We start from the raw sequence: 18,151 nt of genomic DNA on the forward strand, positions 1-18,151 counted from the left end.
TGCTCCCACAACCACCACAGCAGCCCCAACCACAACAACGGCTGCTCCCACAACCACCACAGCAGCCCCAACCACAACAACTGCTGCTCCCACAACCACCACAGCAGCCCCAACCAAAACAACAGCTGCTCCCACAACCACCACAGCTGCCCCAACCACAACAACAGCTGCTCCCACAACCACCACAGCAGCCCCAACCACAACAACAGCTGCTCCCACAACCACCACAGCAGCCCCAACCACAACAACAGCTGCTCCCACAACCACCACAGCTGCTCCAACCACAACAACAGCTGCTCCAACAACAACTACTGTAGCCCCAACAACAACCACAGCTGCTCCTACAACCACCACAGCAGCCCCAACCACAACAACTTCTGCTCCAACAACAACTACGGCAGCCCCTACCACAACAACAGCTGCTCCCACAACCACCACAGAAGCCCCAACCACAACAACAGCTGCTCCAACAACTACGGCAGCCCCTACCACAACAACAGCTGCTCCCAAAACAACTACTGTAGCCCCAACAACAACCACAGCTGCTCCCACAACCACCACAGGTGCCCCAACCACAACAACAGCTGCTCCCACAACCACCACAGTAGCCCCAACCACAACAACAGCTGCTCCAACAACTACGGCAGCCCCTACCACAACAACAGCTGCTCCCAAAACAACTACTGTAGCCCCAACAACAACCACAGCTGCTCCCACAACCACCACAGCAGCCCCAACCACAACAACAGCTGCTCCCACAACCACCACAGAAGCCCCAACCACAACAACTGCTGCTCCCACAATCACCACAGCAGCCCCAACCACAACAACAGCTGCTCCCACAACCACCACAGCTTCCCCAACCACAACAACAGCTGCTCCCACAACCACCACAGCAGCCCCAACCACAACAACTGCTGCTCCCACAACCACCACAGCAGCCCCAACCACAACAACAGCTGCTCCCACAACCACCACAGCAGCCCCAACCACAACAACAGCTGCTCCCACAACCACCACAGCTGCTCCAACCACAACAACAGCTGCTCCAACAACAACTACTGTAGCCCCAACAACAACCACAGCTGCTCCTACAACCACCACAGCAGCCCCAACCACAACTACTGCTGCTCCAATAACAACTACGGCAGCCCCTACCACAACAACAGCTGCTCCCACAACCACCACAGCAGCCCCAACCACAAAAACTGCTGCTCCCACAACCACCACAGCAGCCCCAACCACAACAACAGCTGCTCCCACAACCACTACAGAAGCCCCAACCACAACAACAGCTGCTCCAACAACTACGGCAGCCCCTACCACTACAACAGCTGCTCCCACAACAACTACCATAGCCCCAACAACAACCACAGCTGCTCCTACAACCACCACAACAGCCCCAACCACAACAACTGCTGCTCCAACAACAACCACGGCAGCCCCTACCACAACAGCTGCTCCCACAACCACCACAGCAGCCCCAACCACAACAACAGCTGCTCCCACAACCACCACAGCAGCCCCAACCACAACAACAGCTGCTCCCAAAACCACAACAACTGTTGCTCCAACCACAACAACAGCTGCTCCAACAACAACTACTGTAGCCCCAACAACAACCACAGCTGCTCCTACAACCACCACAGCAGCCCCAACCACAACTACTGCTGCTCCAATAACAACTACGGCAGCCCCTACCACAACAACAGCTGCTCCCACAACCACCACAGTCGCCCCTACCACAACAACTGCTGCTCCCACAACCACCACAGCAGCCCCAACCACAACAACACCTGCTCCCACAACCACCACAGCAGCCCCAACCACAACAACAGCTGCTCCCACAACCACCACAGCAGCCCCTACCACAACAACAGCTGCTCCCACAACCACCACAGTCGCCCCTACCACAACAACTGCTGCTCCCACAACCACCACAGCGGCCCCAACCACAACAACACCTGCTCCAACAACCACCACAGCAGCCCCAACCACAACAACAGCTGCTCCAACAACAACTACTGTAGCCCCAACAACAACCACAGCTGCTCCTACAACCACCACAGCAGCCCCAACCACAACAACTGCTGCTCCAACAACAACTACGGCAGCCCCTACCACAACAACAGCTGCTCCCACAACCACCACTGTCGCCCCAACCACAACAACTGCTGCTCCCACAACCACCACAGCAGCCCCTACCACAACAACAGCTGCTACCACAACAACAGCTGCTCCCACAACCACCACAGCAGCCCCAACCACAACAACTGCTGCTCCCACAACCACCACAGCAGCCCCAACCACAACAACAGCTGCTCCCACAACCACCACAACAGCCCCAACCACAACAACAGCTGCTCCCACAACCACCACAGCTGCTCCAACCACAACAACAGCTGCTCCAACAACAACTACTGTAGCCCCAACAACAACCACAGCTGCTCCTACAACCACCACAGCAGCCCCAACCACAACAACTGCTGCTCCAACCACAACAACAGCTGCTCCAACAACAACTACTGTAGCCCCAACAACAACCACAGCTGCTCCTACAACCACCACAGCAGCCCCAACCTCAACTACTGCTGCTCCAATAACAACTACGGCAGCCCCTACCACAACAACAGCTGCTCCCACAACCACCACAGTCGCCCCTACCACAACAACTGCTGCTCCCACAACCACCACAGCAGCCCCAACCACAACAACACCTGCTCCCACAACCACCACAGCAGCCCCAACCACAACAACAGCTGCTCCCACAACCACCACAGCTGCTCCAACCACAACAACAGCTGCTCCAACAACAACTACTGTAGCCCCAACAACAACCACAGCTGCTCCTACAACCACCACAGCAGCCCCAACCACAACAACTGCTGCTCCAACAACAACTACGGCAGCCCCTACCACAACAACAGCTGCTCCCACAACCACCACAGTCGCCCAAACCACAACAACTGCTAATCCCACAACCACCACAGCAGCCCCAACCACAAAGACAGCTGCTCCCACAACCACCACAGAAGCCCCAACCACAACAACAGCTGCTCCAACAACTACGGCAGCCCCTACCACAACAACAGCTGCTCCCAAAACAACTACTGTAGCCCCAACAACAACCACAGCTGCTCCCACAACCACCACAGGTGCCCCAACCACAACAATTGCTGCTCCAACAACCACCACAGTAGCCCCAACCACAACAACAGCTGCTCCCACAACCACCACAGAAGCCCCAACCACAACAACAGCTGCTCCCACAACCACCACAGCAGCCCCAACCACAACAACAGCTGCTCCCACAACCACCACAGCTGCTCCAACCACAACAACAGCTGCTCCAACAACAACTACTGTAGCCCCAACAACAACCACAGCTGCTCCTACAACCACCACAGCAGCCCCAACCACAACTACTGCTGCTCCAATAACAACTACGGCAGCCCCTACCACAACAACAGCTGCTCCCACAACCACCACAGCAGCCCCAACCACAAAAACTGCTGCTCCCACAACCACCACAGCAGCCCCAACCACAACAACAGCTGCTCCCACAACCACTACAGAAGCCCCAACCACAACAACAGCTGCTCCAACAACTACGGCAGCCCCTACCACTACAACAGCTGCTCCCACAACAACTACCATAGCCCCAACAACAACCACAGCTGCTCCTACAACCACCATAACAGCCCCAACCACAACAACTGCTGCTCCAACAACAACCACGGTAGCCCCTACCACAACAGCTGCTCCCACAACCACCACAGCAGCCCCAACCACAACAACAGCTGCTCCCACAACCACCACAGCAGCCCCAACCACAACAACAGCTGCTCCAAAAACCACAACAACTGTTGCTCCAACCACAACAACAGCTGCTCCAACAACAACTACTGTAGCCCCAACAACAACCACAGCTGCTCCTACAACCACCACAGCAGCCCCAACCACAACTACTGCTGCTCCAATAACAACTACGGCAGCCCCTACCACAACAACAGCTGCTCCCACAACCACCACAGTCGCCCCTACCACAACAACTGCTGCTCCCACAACCACCACAGCAGCCCCAACCACAACAACACCTGCTCCCACAACCACCACAGCAGCCCCAACCACAACAACAGCTGCTCCCACAACCATCACAGCAGCCCCTACCACAACAACAGCTGCTCCCACAACCACCACAGTCGCCCCTACCACAACAACTGCTGCTCCCACAACCACCACAGCAGCCCCAACCACAACAACACCTGCTCCAACAACCACCACAGCAGCCCCAACCACAACAACAGCTGCTCCAACAACAACTACTGTAGCCCCAACAACAACCACAGCTGCTCCTACAACCACCACAGCAGCCCCAACCACAACAACTGCTGCTCCAACAACAACTACGGCAGCCCCTACCACAACAACAGCTGCTCCCACAACCACCACTGTCGCCCCAACCACAACAACTGCTGCTCCCACAACCACCACAGCAGCCCCTACCACAACAACAGCTGCTCCCACAACCACCACAGCTGCCCCAACCACAACAACAGCTGCTCCCACAACCACCACAGCAGCCCCAACCACAACAACTGCTGCTCCCACAACCACCACAGCAGCCCCAACCACAACAACAGCTGCTCCCACAACAACCACAACAGCCCCAACCACAACAACAGCTGCTCCCACAACCACCACAGCTGCTCCAACCACAACAACAGCTGCTCCAACAACAACTACTGTAGCCCCAACAACAACCAAAGCTGCTCCTACAACCACCACAGCAGCCCCAACCACAACAACTGCTGCTCCAACCACAACAACAGCTGCTCAAACAACAACTACTGTAGCCCCAACAACAACCACAGCTGCTCCTACAACCACCACAGCAGCCCCAACCTCAACTACTGCTGCTCCAATAACAACTACGGCAGCCCCTACCACAACAACAGCTGCTCCCACAACCACCACAGTCGCCCCTACCACAACAACTGCTGCTCCCACAACCACCACAGCAGCCCCAACCACAACAACACCTGCTCCCACAACCACCACAGCAGCCCCAACCACAACAACAGCTGCTCCCACAACCACCACAGCTGCTCCAACCACAACAACAGCTGCTCCAACAACAACTACTGTAGCCCCAACAACAACCACAGCTGCTCCTACAACCACCACAGCAGCCCCAACCACAACAACTGCTGCTCCAACAACAACTACGGCAGCCCCTACCACAACAACAGCTGCTCCCACAACCACCACAGTCGCCCCAACCACAACAACTGCTAATCCCACAACCACCACAGCAGCCCCAACCACAAAGACAGCTGCTCCCACAACCACCACAGAAGCCCCAACCACAACAACAGCTGCTCCAACAACTACGGCAGCCCCTACCACAACAACAGCTGCTCCCAAAACAACTACTGTAGCCCCCACAACAACCACAGCTGCTCCCACAACCACCACAGGTGCCCCAACCACAACAATTGTTGCTCCCACAACCACCACAGTAGCCCCAACCACAACAACAGCTGCTCCCACAACCACCACAGAAGCCCCAACCACAACAACTGCTGCTCCCACAACCACCACAGCAGCCCCAACCACAACAACAGCTGCTCCCACAACCACCACAGCTGCCCCAACCAAAACAACAGCTGCTCCCACAACCACCACAGCAGCCCCAACCACAACAACAGCTGCTCCCACAACCACAACAGCTGCTCCAACCACAACAACAGCTGCTCCAACAACAACTACTGAAGCCCCAACAACAACCACAGCTGCTCCTACAACCACCACAGCAGCCCCAACCACAACAACTGCTGCTCCAATAACAACTACGGCAGCCCCTACCACAACAACAGCTGCTCCCACAACCACCACAGCAGCCCCAACCACAACAACAGCTGCTCCCACAACCACTACAGAAGCCCCAACCACAACAACAGCTGCTCCAACAACTACGGCAGCCCCTACCACAACAACAGCTGCTCCCACAACAACTACCATAGCCCCAACAACAACCACAGCTGCTCCCACAACCACCACAGCAGCCCCAACCACAACAACAGCTGCTCCCACAACCACCACAGCAGCCCCAACCACAACAACAGCTGCTCCAACAACTACGGCAGCCCCTACCACAACAACAGCTGCTCCCACTACCACCACAGCTGCCCCAACCACAACAACAGCTGCTCCCACAACCACCACAGCAGCCCCAACCACAACAACTGCTGCTCCCACAACCACCACAGCAGCCCCAACCACAACAACAGCTGCTCCCACAACCACCACAGCAGCCCCAACCACAACAACAGCTGCTCCCACAACCACAACAACTGTTGCTCCAACCACAACAACAGCTGCTCCAACAACAACTACTGTAGCCCCAACAACAACCACAGCTGCTCCTACAACCACCACAGCAGCCCCAACCACAACTACTGCTGCTCCAATAACAACTACGGCAGCCCCTACCACAACAACAGCTGCTCCCACAACCACCACAGTCGCCATTACCACAACAACTGCTGCTCCCACAACCACCACAGCAGCCCCAACCACAACAACACCTGCTCCCACAACCACCACAGCATACCCAACCACAACAACAGCTGCTCCCACAACCACCACAGCTGCTCCAACCACAACAACAGCTGCTCCAACAACAACTACTGTAGCCCCAACAACAACCACAGCTGCTCCTACAACCACCACGGCAGCCCCAACCACAGCAACTGCTGCTCCAACAACAACCACGGCAGCCCCTACCACAACAACAGCTGCTCCCACAAACACCACAGTCGCCCCAACCACAACAACTGCTGCTCCCACAACCACCACAGCAGCCCCAACCACAACAACAGCTGCTCCCACAACCACCACAGCTGCCCCAACCACAACAACAGCTGCTCCCACAACCACCACAGCAGCCCCAACCACAACAACTGCTGCTCCCACAACCACCACAGCAGCCCCAACCACAACAACAGCTGCTCCCACAACCACCACAGCAGCCCCAACCACAACAACAGCTGCTCCCACAACCACCACAGCTGCTCCAACCACAACAACAGCTGCTCCAACAACAACTACTGTAGCCCCAACAACAACCACAGCTGCTCCTACAACCACCACAGCAGCCCCAACCACAACAACTGCTGCTCCAACCACAACAACAGCTGCTCCAACAACAACTACTGTAGCCCCAACAACAACCACAGCTGCTCCTACAACCACCACAGCAGCCCCAACCTCAACTACTGCTGCTCCAATAACAACTACGGCAGCCCCTACCACAACAACAGCTGCTCCCACAACCACCACAGTCGCCCCTACCACAACAACTGCTGCTCCCACAACCACCACAGCAGCCCCAACCACAACAACACCTGCTCCAACAACCACCACAGCAGCCCCAACCACAACAACAGCTGCTCCAACAACAACTACTGTAGCCCCAACAACAACCACAGCTGCTCCTACAACCACCACAGCAGCCCCAACCACAACAACTGCTGCTCCAACAACAACTACTGTAGCCCCAACCACAACAACAGCTGCTCCCACAACCACCACAGCTGCCCCAACCAAAACAACAGCTGCTCCCACAACCACCACAGCAGCCCCAACCACAACAACAGCTGCTCCCACAACCACTACAGAAGCCCCAACCACAACAACAGCTGCTCCAACAACTACGGCAGCCCCTACCACAACAACAGCTGCTCCCACAACAACTACCATAGCCCCAACAACAACCACAGCTGCTCCCACAACCACCACAGCAGCCCCAACCACAACAACAGCTGCTCCCACAACCACCACAGCAGCCCCAACCACAACAACAGCTGCTCCAACAACTACGGCAGCCCCTACCACAACAACAGCTGCTCCCACTACCACCACAGCTGCCCCAACCACAACAACAGCTGCTCCCACAACAACCACAGCAGCCCCAACCACAACAACTGCTGCTCCCACAACCACCACAGCAGCCCCAACCACAACAACAGCTGCTCCCACAACCACCACAGCAGCCCCAACCACAACAACAGCTGCTCCCACAACCACAACAACTGTTGCTCCAACCACAACAACAGCTGCTCCAACAACAACTACTGTAGCCCCAACAACAACCACAGCTGCTCCTACAACCACCACAGCAGCCCCAACCACAACTACTGCTGCTCCAATAACAACTACGGCAGCCCCTACCACAACAACAGCTGCTCCCACAACCACCACAGTCGCCCCTACCACAACAACTGCTGCTCCCACAACCACCACAGCAGCCCCAACAACAACAACACCTGCTCCCACAACCACCACAGCAGCCCCAACCACAACAACAGCTGCTCCCACAACCACCACAGCTGCTCCAACCACAACAACAGCTGCTCCAACAACAACTACTGTAGCCCCAACAACAACCACAGCTGCTCCTACAACCACCACAGCAGCCCCAACCACAACTACTACTGCTCCAATAACAACTACGGCAGCCCCTACCACAACAACAGCTGCTTCCACAACAACTACCATAGCCCCAACCACAACAACAGCTGCTCCCACAACCACCACAGCAGCCCCAACCACAACAACAGCTGCTCCAACAACTACGGCAGCCCCTACCACAACAACAGCTGCTCCCACTACCACCACAGCTGCCCCAACCACAACAACAGCTGCTCCCACAACAACCACAGCAGCCCCAACCACAACAACTGCTGCTCCCACAACCACCACAGCAGCCCCAACCACAACAACAGCTGCTCCCACAACCACCACAGCAGCCCCAACCACAACAACAGCTGCTCCCACAACCACAACAACTGTTGCTCCAACCACAACAACAGCTGCTCCAACAACAACAACTACTGTAGCCCCAACAACAACCACAGCTGCTCCTACAACCACCACAGCAGCCCCAACCACAACTACTGCTGCTCCAATAACAACTACGGCAGCCCCTACCACAACAACAGCTGCTCCCACAACCACCACAGTCGCCCCTACCACAACAACTGCTGCTCCCACAACCACCACAGCAGCCCCAACCACAACAACACCTGCTCCCACAACCACCACAGCAGCCCCAACCACAACAACAGCTGCTCCCACAACCACCACAGCTGCTCCAACCACAACAACAGCTGCTCCAACAACAACTACTGTAGCCCCAACCACAACCACAGCTGCTCCTACAACCACCACGGCAGCCCCAACCACAACAACTGCTGCTCCAACAACAACTACGGCAGCCCCTTCCACAACAACAGCTGCTCCCACAACCACCACAGTCGCCCCAACCACAACAACTGCTGCTCCCACAACCACCACAGCAGCCCCAACCACAACAACAGCTGCTCCCACAACCACCACAGCTGCCCCAACAACAACAGCTGCTCCCACAACCACCACAGCAGCCCCAACCACAACAACTGCTGCTCCCACAACCACCACAGCAGCCCCAACCACAACAACAGCTGCTCCCACAACCACCACAGCTGCTCCAACCACAACAACAGCTGCTCCAACAACAACTACTGTAGCCCCAACAACAACCACAGCTGCTCCTACAACCACCACAGCAGCCCCAACCACAACAACTGCTGCTCCAACCACAACAACAGCTGCTCCAACAACAACTACTGTAGCCCCAACAACAACCACAGCTGCTCCTACAACCACCACAGCAGCCCCAACCTCAACTACTGCTGCTCCAATAACAACTATGGCAGCCCCTACCACAACAACAGCTGCTCCCACAACCGCCACAGTCGCCCCTACCACAACAACTGCTGCTCCCACAACCACCACAGCAGCCCCAATCACAACAACACCTGCTCCCACAACCACCACAGCAGCCCCAACCACAACAACAGCTGCTCCAACAACAACTACTGTAGCCCCAACAACAACCACAGTTGCTCCTACAACCACCACAGCAGCCCCAACCACAACAACTGCTGCTCCAACAACAACTACGGCAGCCCCTACCACAACAACAGCTGCTCCCACAACCACCACAGTCGCCCCAACCACAACAACTGCTGCTCCCACAACCACCACAGCAGCCCCTACCACAACAACAGCTGCTCCCACAACCACCACAGCTGCCCCAACCACAACAACAGCTGCTCCCACAACCACCACAGCAGCCCCAACCACAACAACTGCTGCTCCCACAACCACCACAGCAGCCCCAACCACAACAACAGCTGCTCCCACAACCACCACAGCTGCTCCAACCACAACAACAGCTGCTCCAACAATAACTACTGTAGCCCCAACAACAACCACAGCTGCTCCTACAACCACCACAGCAGCCCCAACCTCAACTACTGCTGCTCCAATAACAACTACGGCAGCCCCTACCACAACAACAGCTGCTCCCACAACCACCACAGTCGCCCCTACCACAACAACTGCTGCTCCCACAACCACCACAGCAGCCCCAACCACAACAACACCTGCTCCCACAACCACCACAGCAGCCCCAACCACAACAACAGCTGCTCCCACAACCACCACAGCTGCTCCAACCACAACAACAGCTGCTCCAACAACAACTACTGTAGCCCCAACAACAACCACAGCTGCTCCTACAACCACCACAGCAGCCCCAACCACAACAACTGCTGCTCCAACAACAACTACGGCAGCCCCTACCACAACAACAGCTGCTCCCACAACCACCACAGTCGCCCCAACCACAACAACTGCTAATCCCACAACCACCACAGCAGCCCCAACCACAACAACAGCTGCTCCCACAACCACCACAGAAGCCCGAACCACAACAACAGCTGCTCCAACAACTACGGCAGCCCCTTCCACAACAACAACTGCTCCCAAAACAACTACTGTAGCCCCAACAACAACCACAGCTGCTCCCACAACCACCACAGGTGCCCCAACCACAACAATTGCTGCTCCCACAACCACCACAGTAGCCCCAACCACAACAACAGCTGCTCCCACAACCACCACAGAAGCCCCAACCACAACAACTGCTGCTCCCACAACCACCACAGCAGCCCCAACCACAACAACAGCTGCTCCCACAACCACCACAGCTGCCCCAACCAAAACAACAGCTGCTCCCACAACCACCACAGCAGCCCCAACCACAACAACAGCTGCTCCCACAACCACCACAGCTGCTCCAACCACAACAACAGCTGCTCCAACAACAACTACTGTAGCCCCAACAACAACCACAGCTGCTCCTACAACCACCACAGCAGCCCCAACCACAACTACTGCTGCTCCAATAACAACTACGGCAGCCCCCACCACAACAACAGCTGCTCCCACAACCACCACAGCAGCCCCAACCACAACAACAGCTGCTCCCACAACCACTACAGAAGCCCCAACCACAACAACAGCTGCTCCAACAACTACGGCAGCCCCTACCACAACAACAGCTGCTCCCACAACAACTACCATAGCCCCAACAACAACCACAGCTGCTCCTACAACCACCACAGCAGCCCCAACCACAACAACTGCTGCTCCAACAACAACTACGGTAGCCCCTACCACAACAACAGCTGCTCCCACAACCACCACAGTCGCCCCAACCACAACAAACACTGCTCCCAAAACCACCACAGCAGCCCCAACTACAACAACAGCTGCTCCCACAACCACCACAGAAGCCCCAACCACAACAACAGCTGCTCCAACAACTACGGCAGCCCCTACCACAACAACAGCTGCTCCCAAAACAACTACTGTAGCCCCAACAACAACCACAGCTGCTCCCACAACCACCACAGGTGCCCCAACCACAACAATTGCTGCTCCCACAACCACCACAGCAGCCCCAACCACAACAACAGCTGCTCCCACAACCACCACAGAAGCCCCAACCACAACAACTGCTGCTCCCACAACCACCACAGCAGCCCCAACCACAACAACAGCTGCTCCCACAACCACCACAGCTGCCCCAACCAAAACAACAGCTGCTCCCACAACCACCACAGCAGCCCCAACCACAACAACTGCTGCTCCCACAACCACCACAGCAGCCCCAACCACAACAACAGCTGCTCCCACAACCACCACAGCAGCCCCAACCACAACAACAGCTGCTCCCACAACCACCACAGCTGCTCCAACCACAACAACAGCTGCTCCAACAACAACTACTGTAGCCCCAACAACAACCACAGCTGCTCCTACAACCACCACAGCAGCCCCAACCACAACTACTGCTGCTCCAATAACAACTATGGCAGCCCCTACCACAACAACAGCTGCTCCCACAACCACCACAGGTGCCCCAACCACAACAATTGCTGCTCCCACAACCACCACAGCAGCCCCAACCACAACAACAGCTGCTCCCACAACCACAACAGAAGCCCCAACCACAACAACTGCTGCTCCCACAACCACCACAGCAGCCCCAACCACAACAACAGCTGCTCCCACAACCACCACAGCAACCCCAACCAAAACAACAGCTGCTCCCACAACCACCACAGCAGCCCCAACCACAACAACTGCTGCTCCCACAACCACCACAGCAGCCCCAACCACAACAACAGCTGCTCCCACAACCACCACAGCAGCCCCAACCACAACAACAGCTGCTCCCACAACCACCACAGCTGCTCCAACCAAAACAACAGCTGCTCCAACAACAACTACTGTAGCCCCAACAACAACCACAGCTGCTCCTACAACCACCACAGCAGCCCCAACCACAACTACTGTTGCTCCAATAACAACTACGGCAGCCCCTACCACAACAACAGCTGCTCCCACAACCACCACAGTCGCCCCAACCACAACAACTGCTGCTCCCACAACCACCACAGCAGCCCCAACCACAACAACAGCTGCTCCCACAACCACTACAGAAGCCCCAACCACAACCACAGCTGCTCCTACAACCACCACAACAGCCCCAACCACAACAACTGCTGCTCCAACAACAACTACGGCAGCCCCTACCACAACAGCTGCTCCCACAACCACCACAGACGCCCCAACCACAACAACAGCTGCTCCCACAACCACCACAGCAGCCCCAACCACAACAACAGCTGCTCCAACAACTACGGCAGCCCCTACCACAACAACAGCTGCTCCCACAACCACCACAGCTGCCCCAACCACAACAACAGCTGCTCCCACAACCACCACAGCTGCTCCAACCACAACAACAGCTGCTCCAACAACAACTACTGTAGCCCCAACAACAACCACAGCTGCTCCTACAACCACCACAGCAGCCCCAACCACAACTACTGCTGCTCCAATAACAACTATGGCAGCCCCTACCACAACAACAGCTGCTCCCACAACCACCACAGTTGCCCCAACCACAACAATTGCTGCTCCCACAACCACCACAGCAGCCCCAACCACAACAACAGCTGCTCCCACAACCACCACAGAAGCCCCAACCACAACAACTGCTGCTCCCACAACCACCACAGCAGCCCCAACCACAAAAACAGCTGCTCCCACAACCACCACAGCTGCCCCAACCAAAACAACAGCTGCTCCCACAACCACCACAGCAGCCCCAACCACAACTACTGCTGCTCCAATAACAACTACGGCAGCCCCTACCACAACAACAGCTGCTCCCACAACCACCACAGCAGCCCCAACCACAACAACAGCTGCTCCCACAACCACCACAGAAGCCCCAACCACAACAACTGCTGCTCCCACAACCACCACAGCAGCCCCAACCACAACAACAGCTGCTCCCACAACCACCACAGCTGCCCCAACCAAAACAACAGCTGCTCCCACAACCACCACAGCAGCCCCAACCACAACAACTGCTGCTCCCACAACCACCACAGCAGCCCCAACCACAACAACAGCTGCTCCCACAACCACCACAGCAGCCCCAACCACAACAACAGCTGCTCCCACAACCACCACAGCTGCTCCAACCACAACAACAGCTGCTCCAACAACAACTACTGTAGCCCCAACAACAACCACAGCTGCTCCTACAACCACCACAGCAGCCCCAACCACAACTACTGCTGCTCCAATAACAACTACGGCAGCCCCTACCACAACAACAGCTGCTCCCACAACCACCACAGTTGCCCCAACCACAACAATTGCTGCTCCCACAACCACCACAGCAGCCCCAACCACAACAACAGCTGCTCCCACAACCACCACAGAAGCCCCAACCACAACAACTGCTGCTCCCACAACCACCACAGCAGCCCCAACCACAACAACAGCTGCTCCCACAACCACCACAGCTGCCCCAACCAAAACAACAGCTGCTCCCACAACCACCACAGCAGCCCCAACCACAACAACTGCTGCTCCCACAACCACCACAGCAGCCCCAACCACAACAACAGCTGCTCCCACAACCACCACAGCAGCCCCAACCACAACAACAGCTGCTCCCACAACCACCACAGCTGCTCCAACCACAACAACAGCTGCTCCAACAACAACTACTGTAGCCCCAACAACAACCACAGCTGCTCCTACAACCACCACAGCAGCCCCAACCACAACTACTGTTGCTCCAATAACAACTACGGCAGCCCCTACCACAACAACAGCTGCTCCCACAACCACCACAGTCGCCCCAACCACAACAACTGCTGCTCCCACAACCACCACAGCAGCCCCAACCACAACAACAGCTGCTCCCACAACCACTACAGAAGCCCCAACCACAACCACAGCTGCTCCTACAACCACCACAACAGCCCCAACCACAACAACTGCTGCTCCAACAACAACTACGGCAGCCCCTACCACAACAGCTGCTCCCACAACCACCACAGACGCCCCAACCACAACAACAGCTGCTCCCACAACCACCACAGCAGCCCCAACCACAACAACAGCTGCTCCAACAACTACGGCAGCCCCTACCACAACAACAGCTGCTCCCACAACCACCACAGCTGCCCCAACCACAACAACAGCTGCTCCCACAACCACCACAGCTGCTCCAACCACAACAACAGCTGCTCCAACAACAACTACTGTAGCCCCAACAACAACCACAGCTGCTCCTACAACCACCACAGCAGCCCCAACCACAACTACTGCTGCTCCAATAACAACTATGGCAGCCCCTACCACAACAACAGCTGCTCCCACAACCACCACAGTTGCCCCAACCACAACAATTGCTGCTCCCACAACCACCACAGCAGCCCCAACCACAACAACAGCTGCTCCCACAACCACCACAGAAGCCCCAACCACAACAACTGCTGCTCCCACAACCACCACAGCAGCCCCAACCACAACAACAGCTGCTCCCACAACCACCACAGCTGCCCCAACCAAAACAACAGCTGCTCCCACAACCACCACAGCAGCCCCAACCACAACAACTGCTGCTCCCACAACCACCACAGCAGCCCCAACCACAACAACAGCTGCTCCCACAACCACCACAGCAGCCCCAACCACAACAACAGCTGCTCCCACAACCACCACAGCTGCTCCAACCACAACAACAGCTGCTCCAACAACAACTACTGTAGCCCCAACAACAACCACAGCTGCTCCTACAACCACCACAGCAGCCCCAACCACAACTACTGCTGCTCCAATAACAACTACGGCAGCCCCTACCACAACAACAGCTGCTCCCACAACCACCACAGTCGCCCCAACCACAACAACTGCTGCTCCCACAACCACCACAGCAGCCCCAACCACAACAACAGCTGCTCCCACAACCACTACAGAAGCCCCAACCACAACCACAGCTGCTCCTACAACCACCACAACAGCCCCAACCACAACAACTGCTGCTCCAACAACAACTACGGCAGCCCCTACCACAACAGCTGCTCCCACAACCACCACAGCAGCCCCAACCACAACAACAGCTGCTCCCACAATCACCACAGCAGCCCCAACCACAACAACAGCTGCTCCAACAACTACGGCAGCCCCTACCACAACAACAGCTGCTCCCACAACCACCACAGCTGCCCCAACCACAACAACAGCTGCTCCCACAACCACCACAGCAGCCCCAACCACAACAACTGCTGCTCCCACAACCACCACAGCAGCCCCAACCACAACAACAGCTGCTCCCACAACCACCACAGCAGCCCCAACCACAACAACTGCTGCTCCCACAACCACCACAGCAGCCCCAACCACAACAACAGCTGCTGCAACAACTACAGTAGCTCCAACTACAACTGCTCCATCCACAACCACCACCACAGCGTCACCAACCGCATTAACATATGAAGTTATAGGACTTTTGAAATTTGAAATCTTTACAAGCGATTTATTAGACCCTAACAGTGAAAAAACCAAAGCTCTTAAAATCAAAGTAAAAAAAGACGTAAGTTGCAAGTATTTTTGTATTTTGAAGATGTTTTCCCTAAGTTTAACTTAATAATAATCTTTTTTTCATTTCAGTGTAAAGCAAAACTAGATGAATCCTATGGAATTCCAGGTTCCACTTGTAGTGTAAACAGATTTAGGTAAGATTTAATACACTTAAAAAAAACAAGAGAAACATTACCACAATTTCACATTGCACAGCTGATTTGGGCTTTTATAATAACTTATTCACATAACTTTTGTTTGATGTTTTTGAATACAGGGCTTCTCCACTACAAATCAAAGCCAATGCCACTGAAGCAGATTTAACAATTACATTTCCACCTTCAATGCCGACAGCCAGTCTTCCATCAAATGCTAATCTTGCTCAATCTCTTGAGGAGGGGAATAGCACTTTTGGCAGAGTTGTTGTGACTGGTATGTATAGCAAAATCAGCGTGAAGAAACAATCCCAGAGTTTAATGAGTTACCTTTTTTTTTCAGCAAGTCCCGTAGCAACTATTACGACTACAACTACAACTGCACCAACAACAACAACAACAACAACAACAACAACAACAACAACAACAACAACAACAACAACAACAACAAAAACTGCTCCAACAACAACTACAGCTGCCCCAACAACCACCACAACCACCACAGCTGCTCCTACAATAACTACAGCAGCCCCAACAACCACCACAGCTGCCGCAACCACAGGTGACATCATGTATTCATTATTTTATTATTGGTTAGATAAAAAATACTGAACCATGTACTAAATCTAAAATACATTATGTGTTGCAGCCTCAAGTGGAGGAAAGCTCAAGATCAGCTTTGTCAATACATTTTTTGCCATAATTTTTTCTTATGTACTGTCACGTTTTTAGAATCTGACATGATCCACTGGCCTCGCCGACCACCACCAATCACTTACATGTCACAGTCAAATGGCAATGTAGGTAAAGTGCGTTGCCTAAGCACAAAAGGACAGTTTGCATTACAGCCACTGCTGCACCCAATATTCCCAGCAGTCTCCCATTCTCCCATCCCCTGCTTATCTTCTAAGATCTGACTAAATTGAGCATTTTTATTTGATTTTGACTGCATACAGCATACAGTAAAGTAACCATATAGTAATTTATAATTGTAATGTATTCTGCGATGTTTTGTAACATTTATCTATTATGTTATTATATATATATATATATATATATAAATATATATATAAAAGTTCTTCTATTGAGAGTGTTTTTCAAACTCCCTATAAGTTATCTGTTCTTTTCCTCTGTATCTAACTGCGTTGCAACAATGAAATTTCCCCATGTGTGGACAATAAAGGATTATCTTATCTTATTATTTTCAATGTACAATGTCCAGAATACAGTCATGTAATCTTTTCTCCGTGTGATTTATACTAATGCTTATAATAATGTTTTTAAGTCCTTGTTTTCACACGTTTCACACTGTGGAGTAGACCCAGTGCGCACAAGATTTCGTGCCACCTCTCTTTTCTTGTATTTTTGGACTTCACAGTAGCTTTTGACACCATTAGTCACTTCATCCTCATCTCCCACCTCAAGACCTCCCTAAATCACTGGCTTCGCTCTGTCCTGGCTCCAGTCCGACCTCATTAACAGCAATACATCAGCATCAACAATCGCTCGTACTCCACTGCGCAACTGTCACAATGGCCTCTCAAGGTTCAGTACTTGGTCCTTTTCTGTTCACTCTGTACATTCTCCCACTTGGCAGTATTATCTGTTGTCAGGGCTTCCGTTTTCACTGCTACGATGACGACGACATA

General features: G+C 54.4%; 1 protein-coding gene across 1 annotated transcript in view; it reads left to right on the forward strand.

The window, feature by feature from the left end:
• LOC140372104 (uncharacterized) overlaps window positions 1–16,691 on the forward strand; it is a 41,898-nt gene extending 25,207 nt beyond the window's left edge. The window contains exons 2-4 of the mRNA XM_072459387.1: window positions 10,767–16,360; window positions 16,438–16,502; window positions 16,625–16,691. Coding sequence (XP_072315488.1) covers window positions 10,767–16,263 — 5,497 coding nt within the window. The 3' untranslated portion in view covers window positions 16,264–16,360; window positions 16,438–16,502; window positions 16,625–16,691. The remainder of the gene's footprint in view (window positions 1–10,766; window positions 16,361–16,437; window positions 16,503–16,624) is intronic.
• Window positions 16,692–18,151: the final 1,460 nt, after the last annotated feature.

The sequence above is a fragment of the Eucyclogobius newberryi genome, unplaced genomic scaffold (genome assembly GCF_026437365.1).
Source record: "Eucyclogobius newberryi isolate DKJ021-1_F unplaced genomic scaffold, fEucNew1.0.hap1 SCAF_22, whole genome shotgun sequence".
Classification (NCBI taxonomy): Eukaryota; Metazoa; Chordata; class Actinopteri; order Gobiiformes; family Gobiidae; genus Eucyclogobius; species Eucyclogobius newberryi.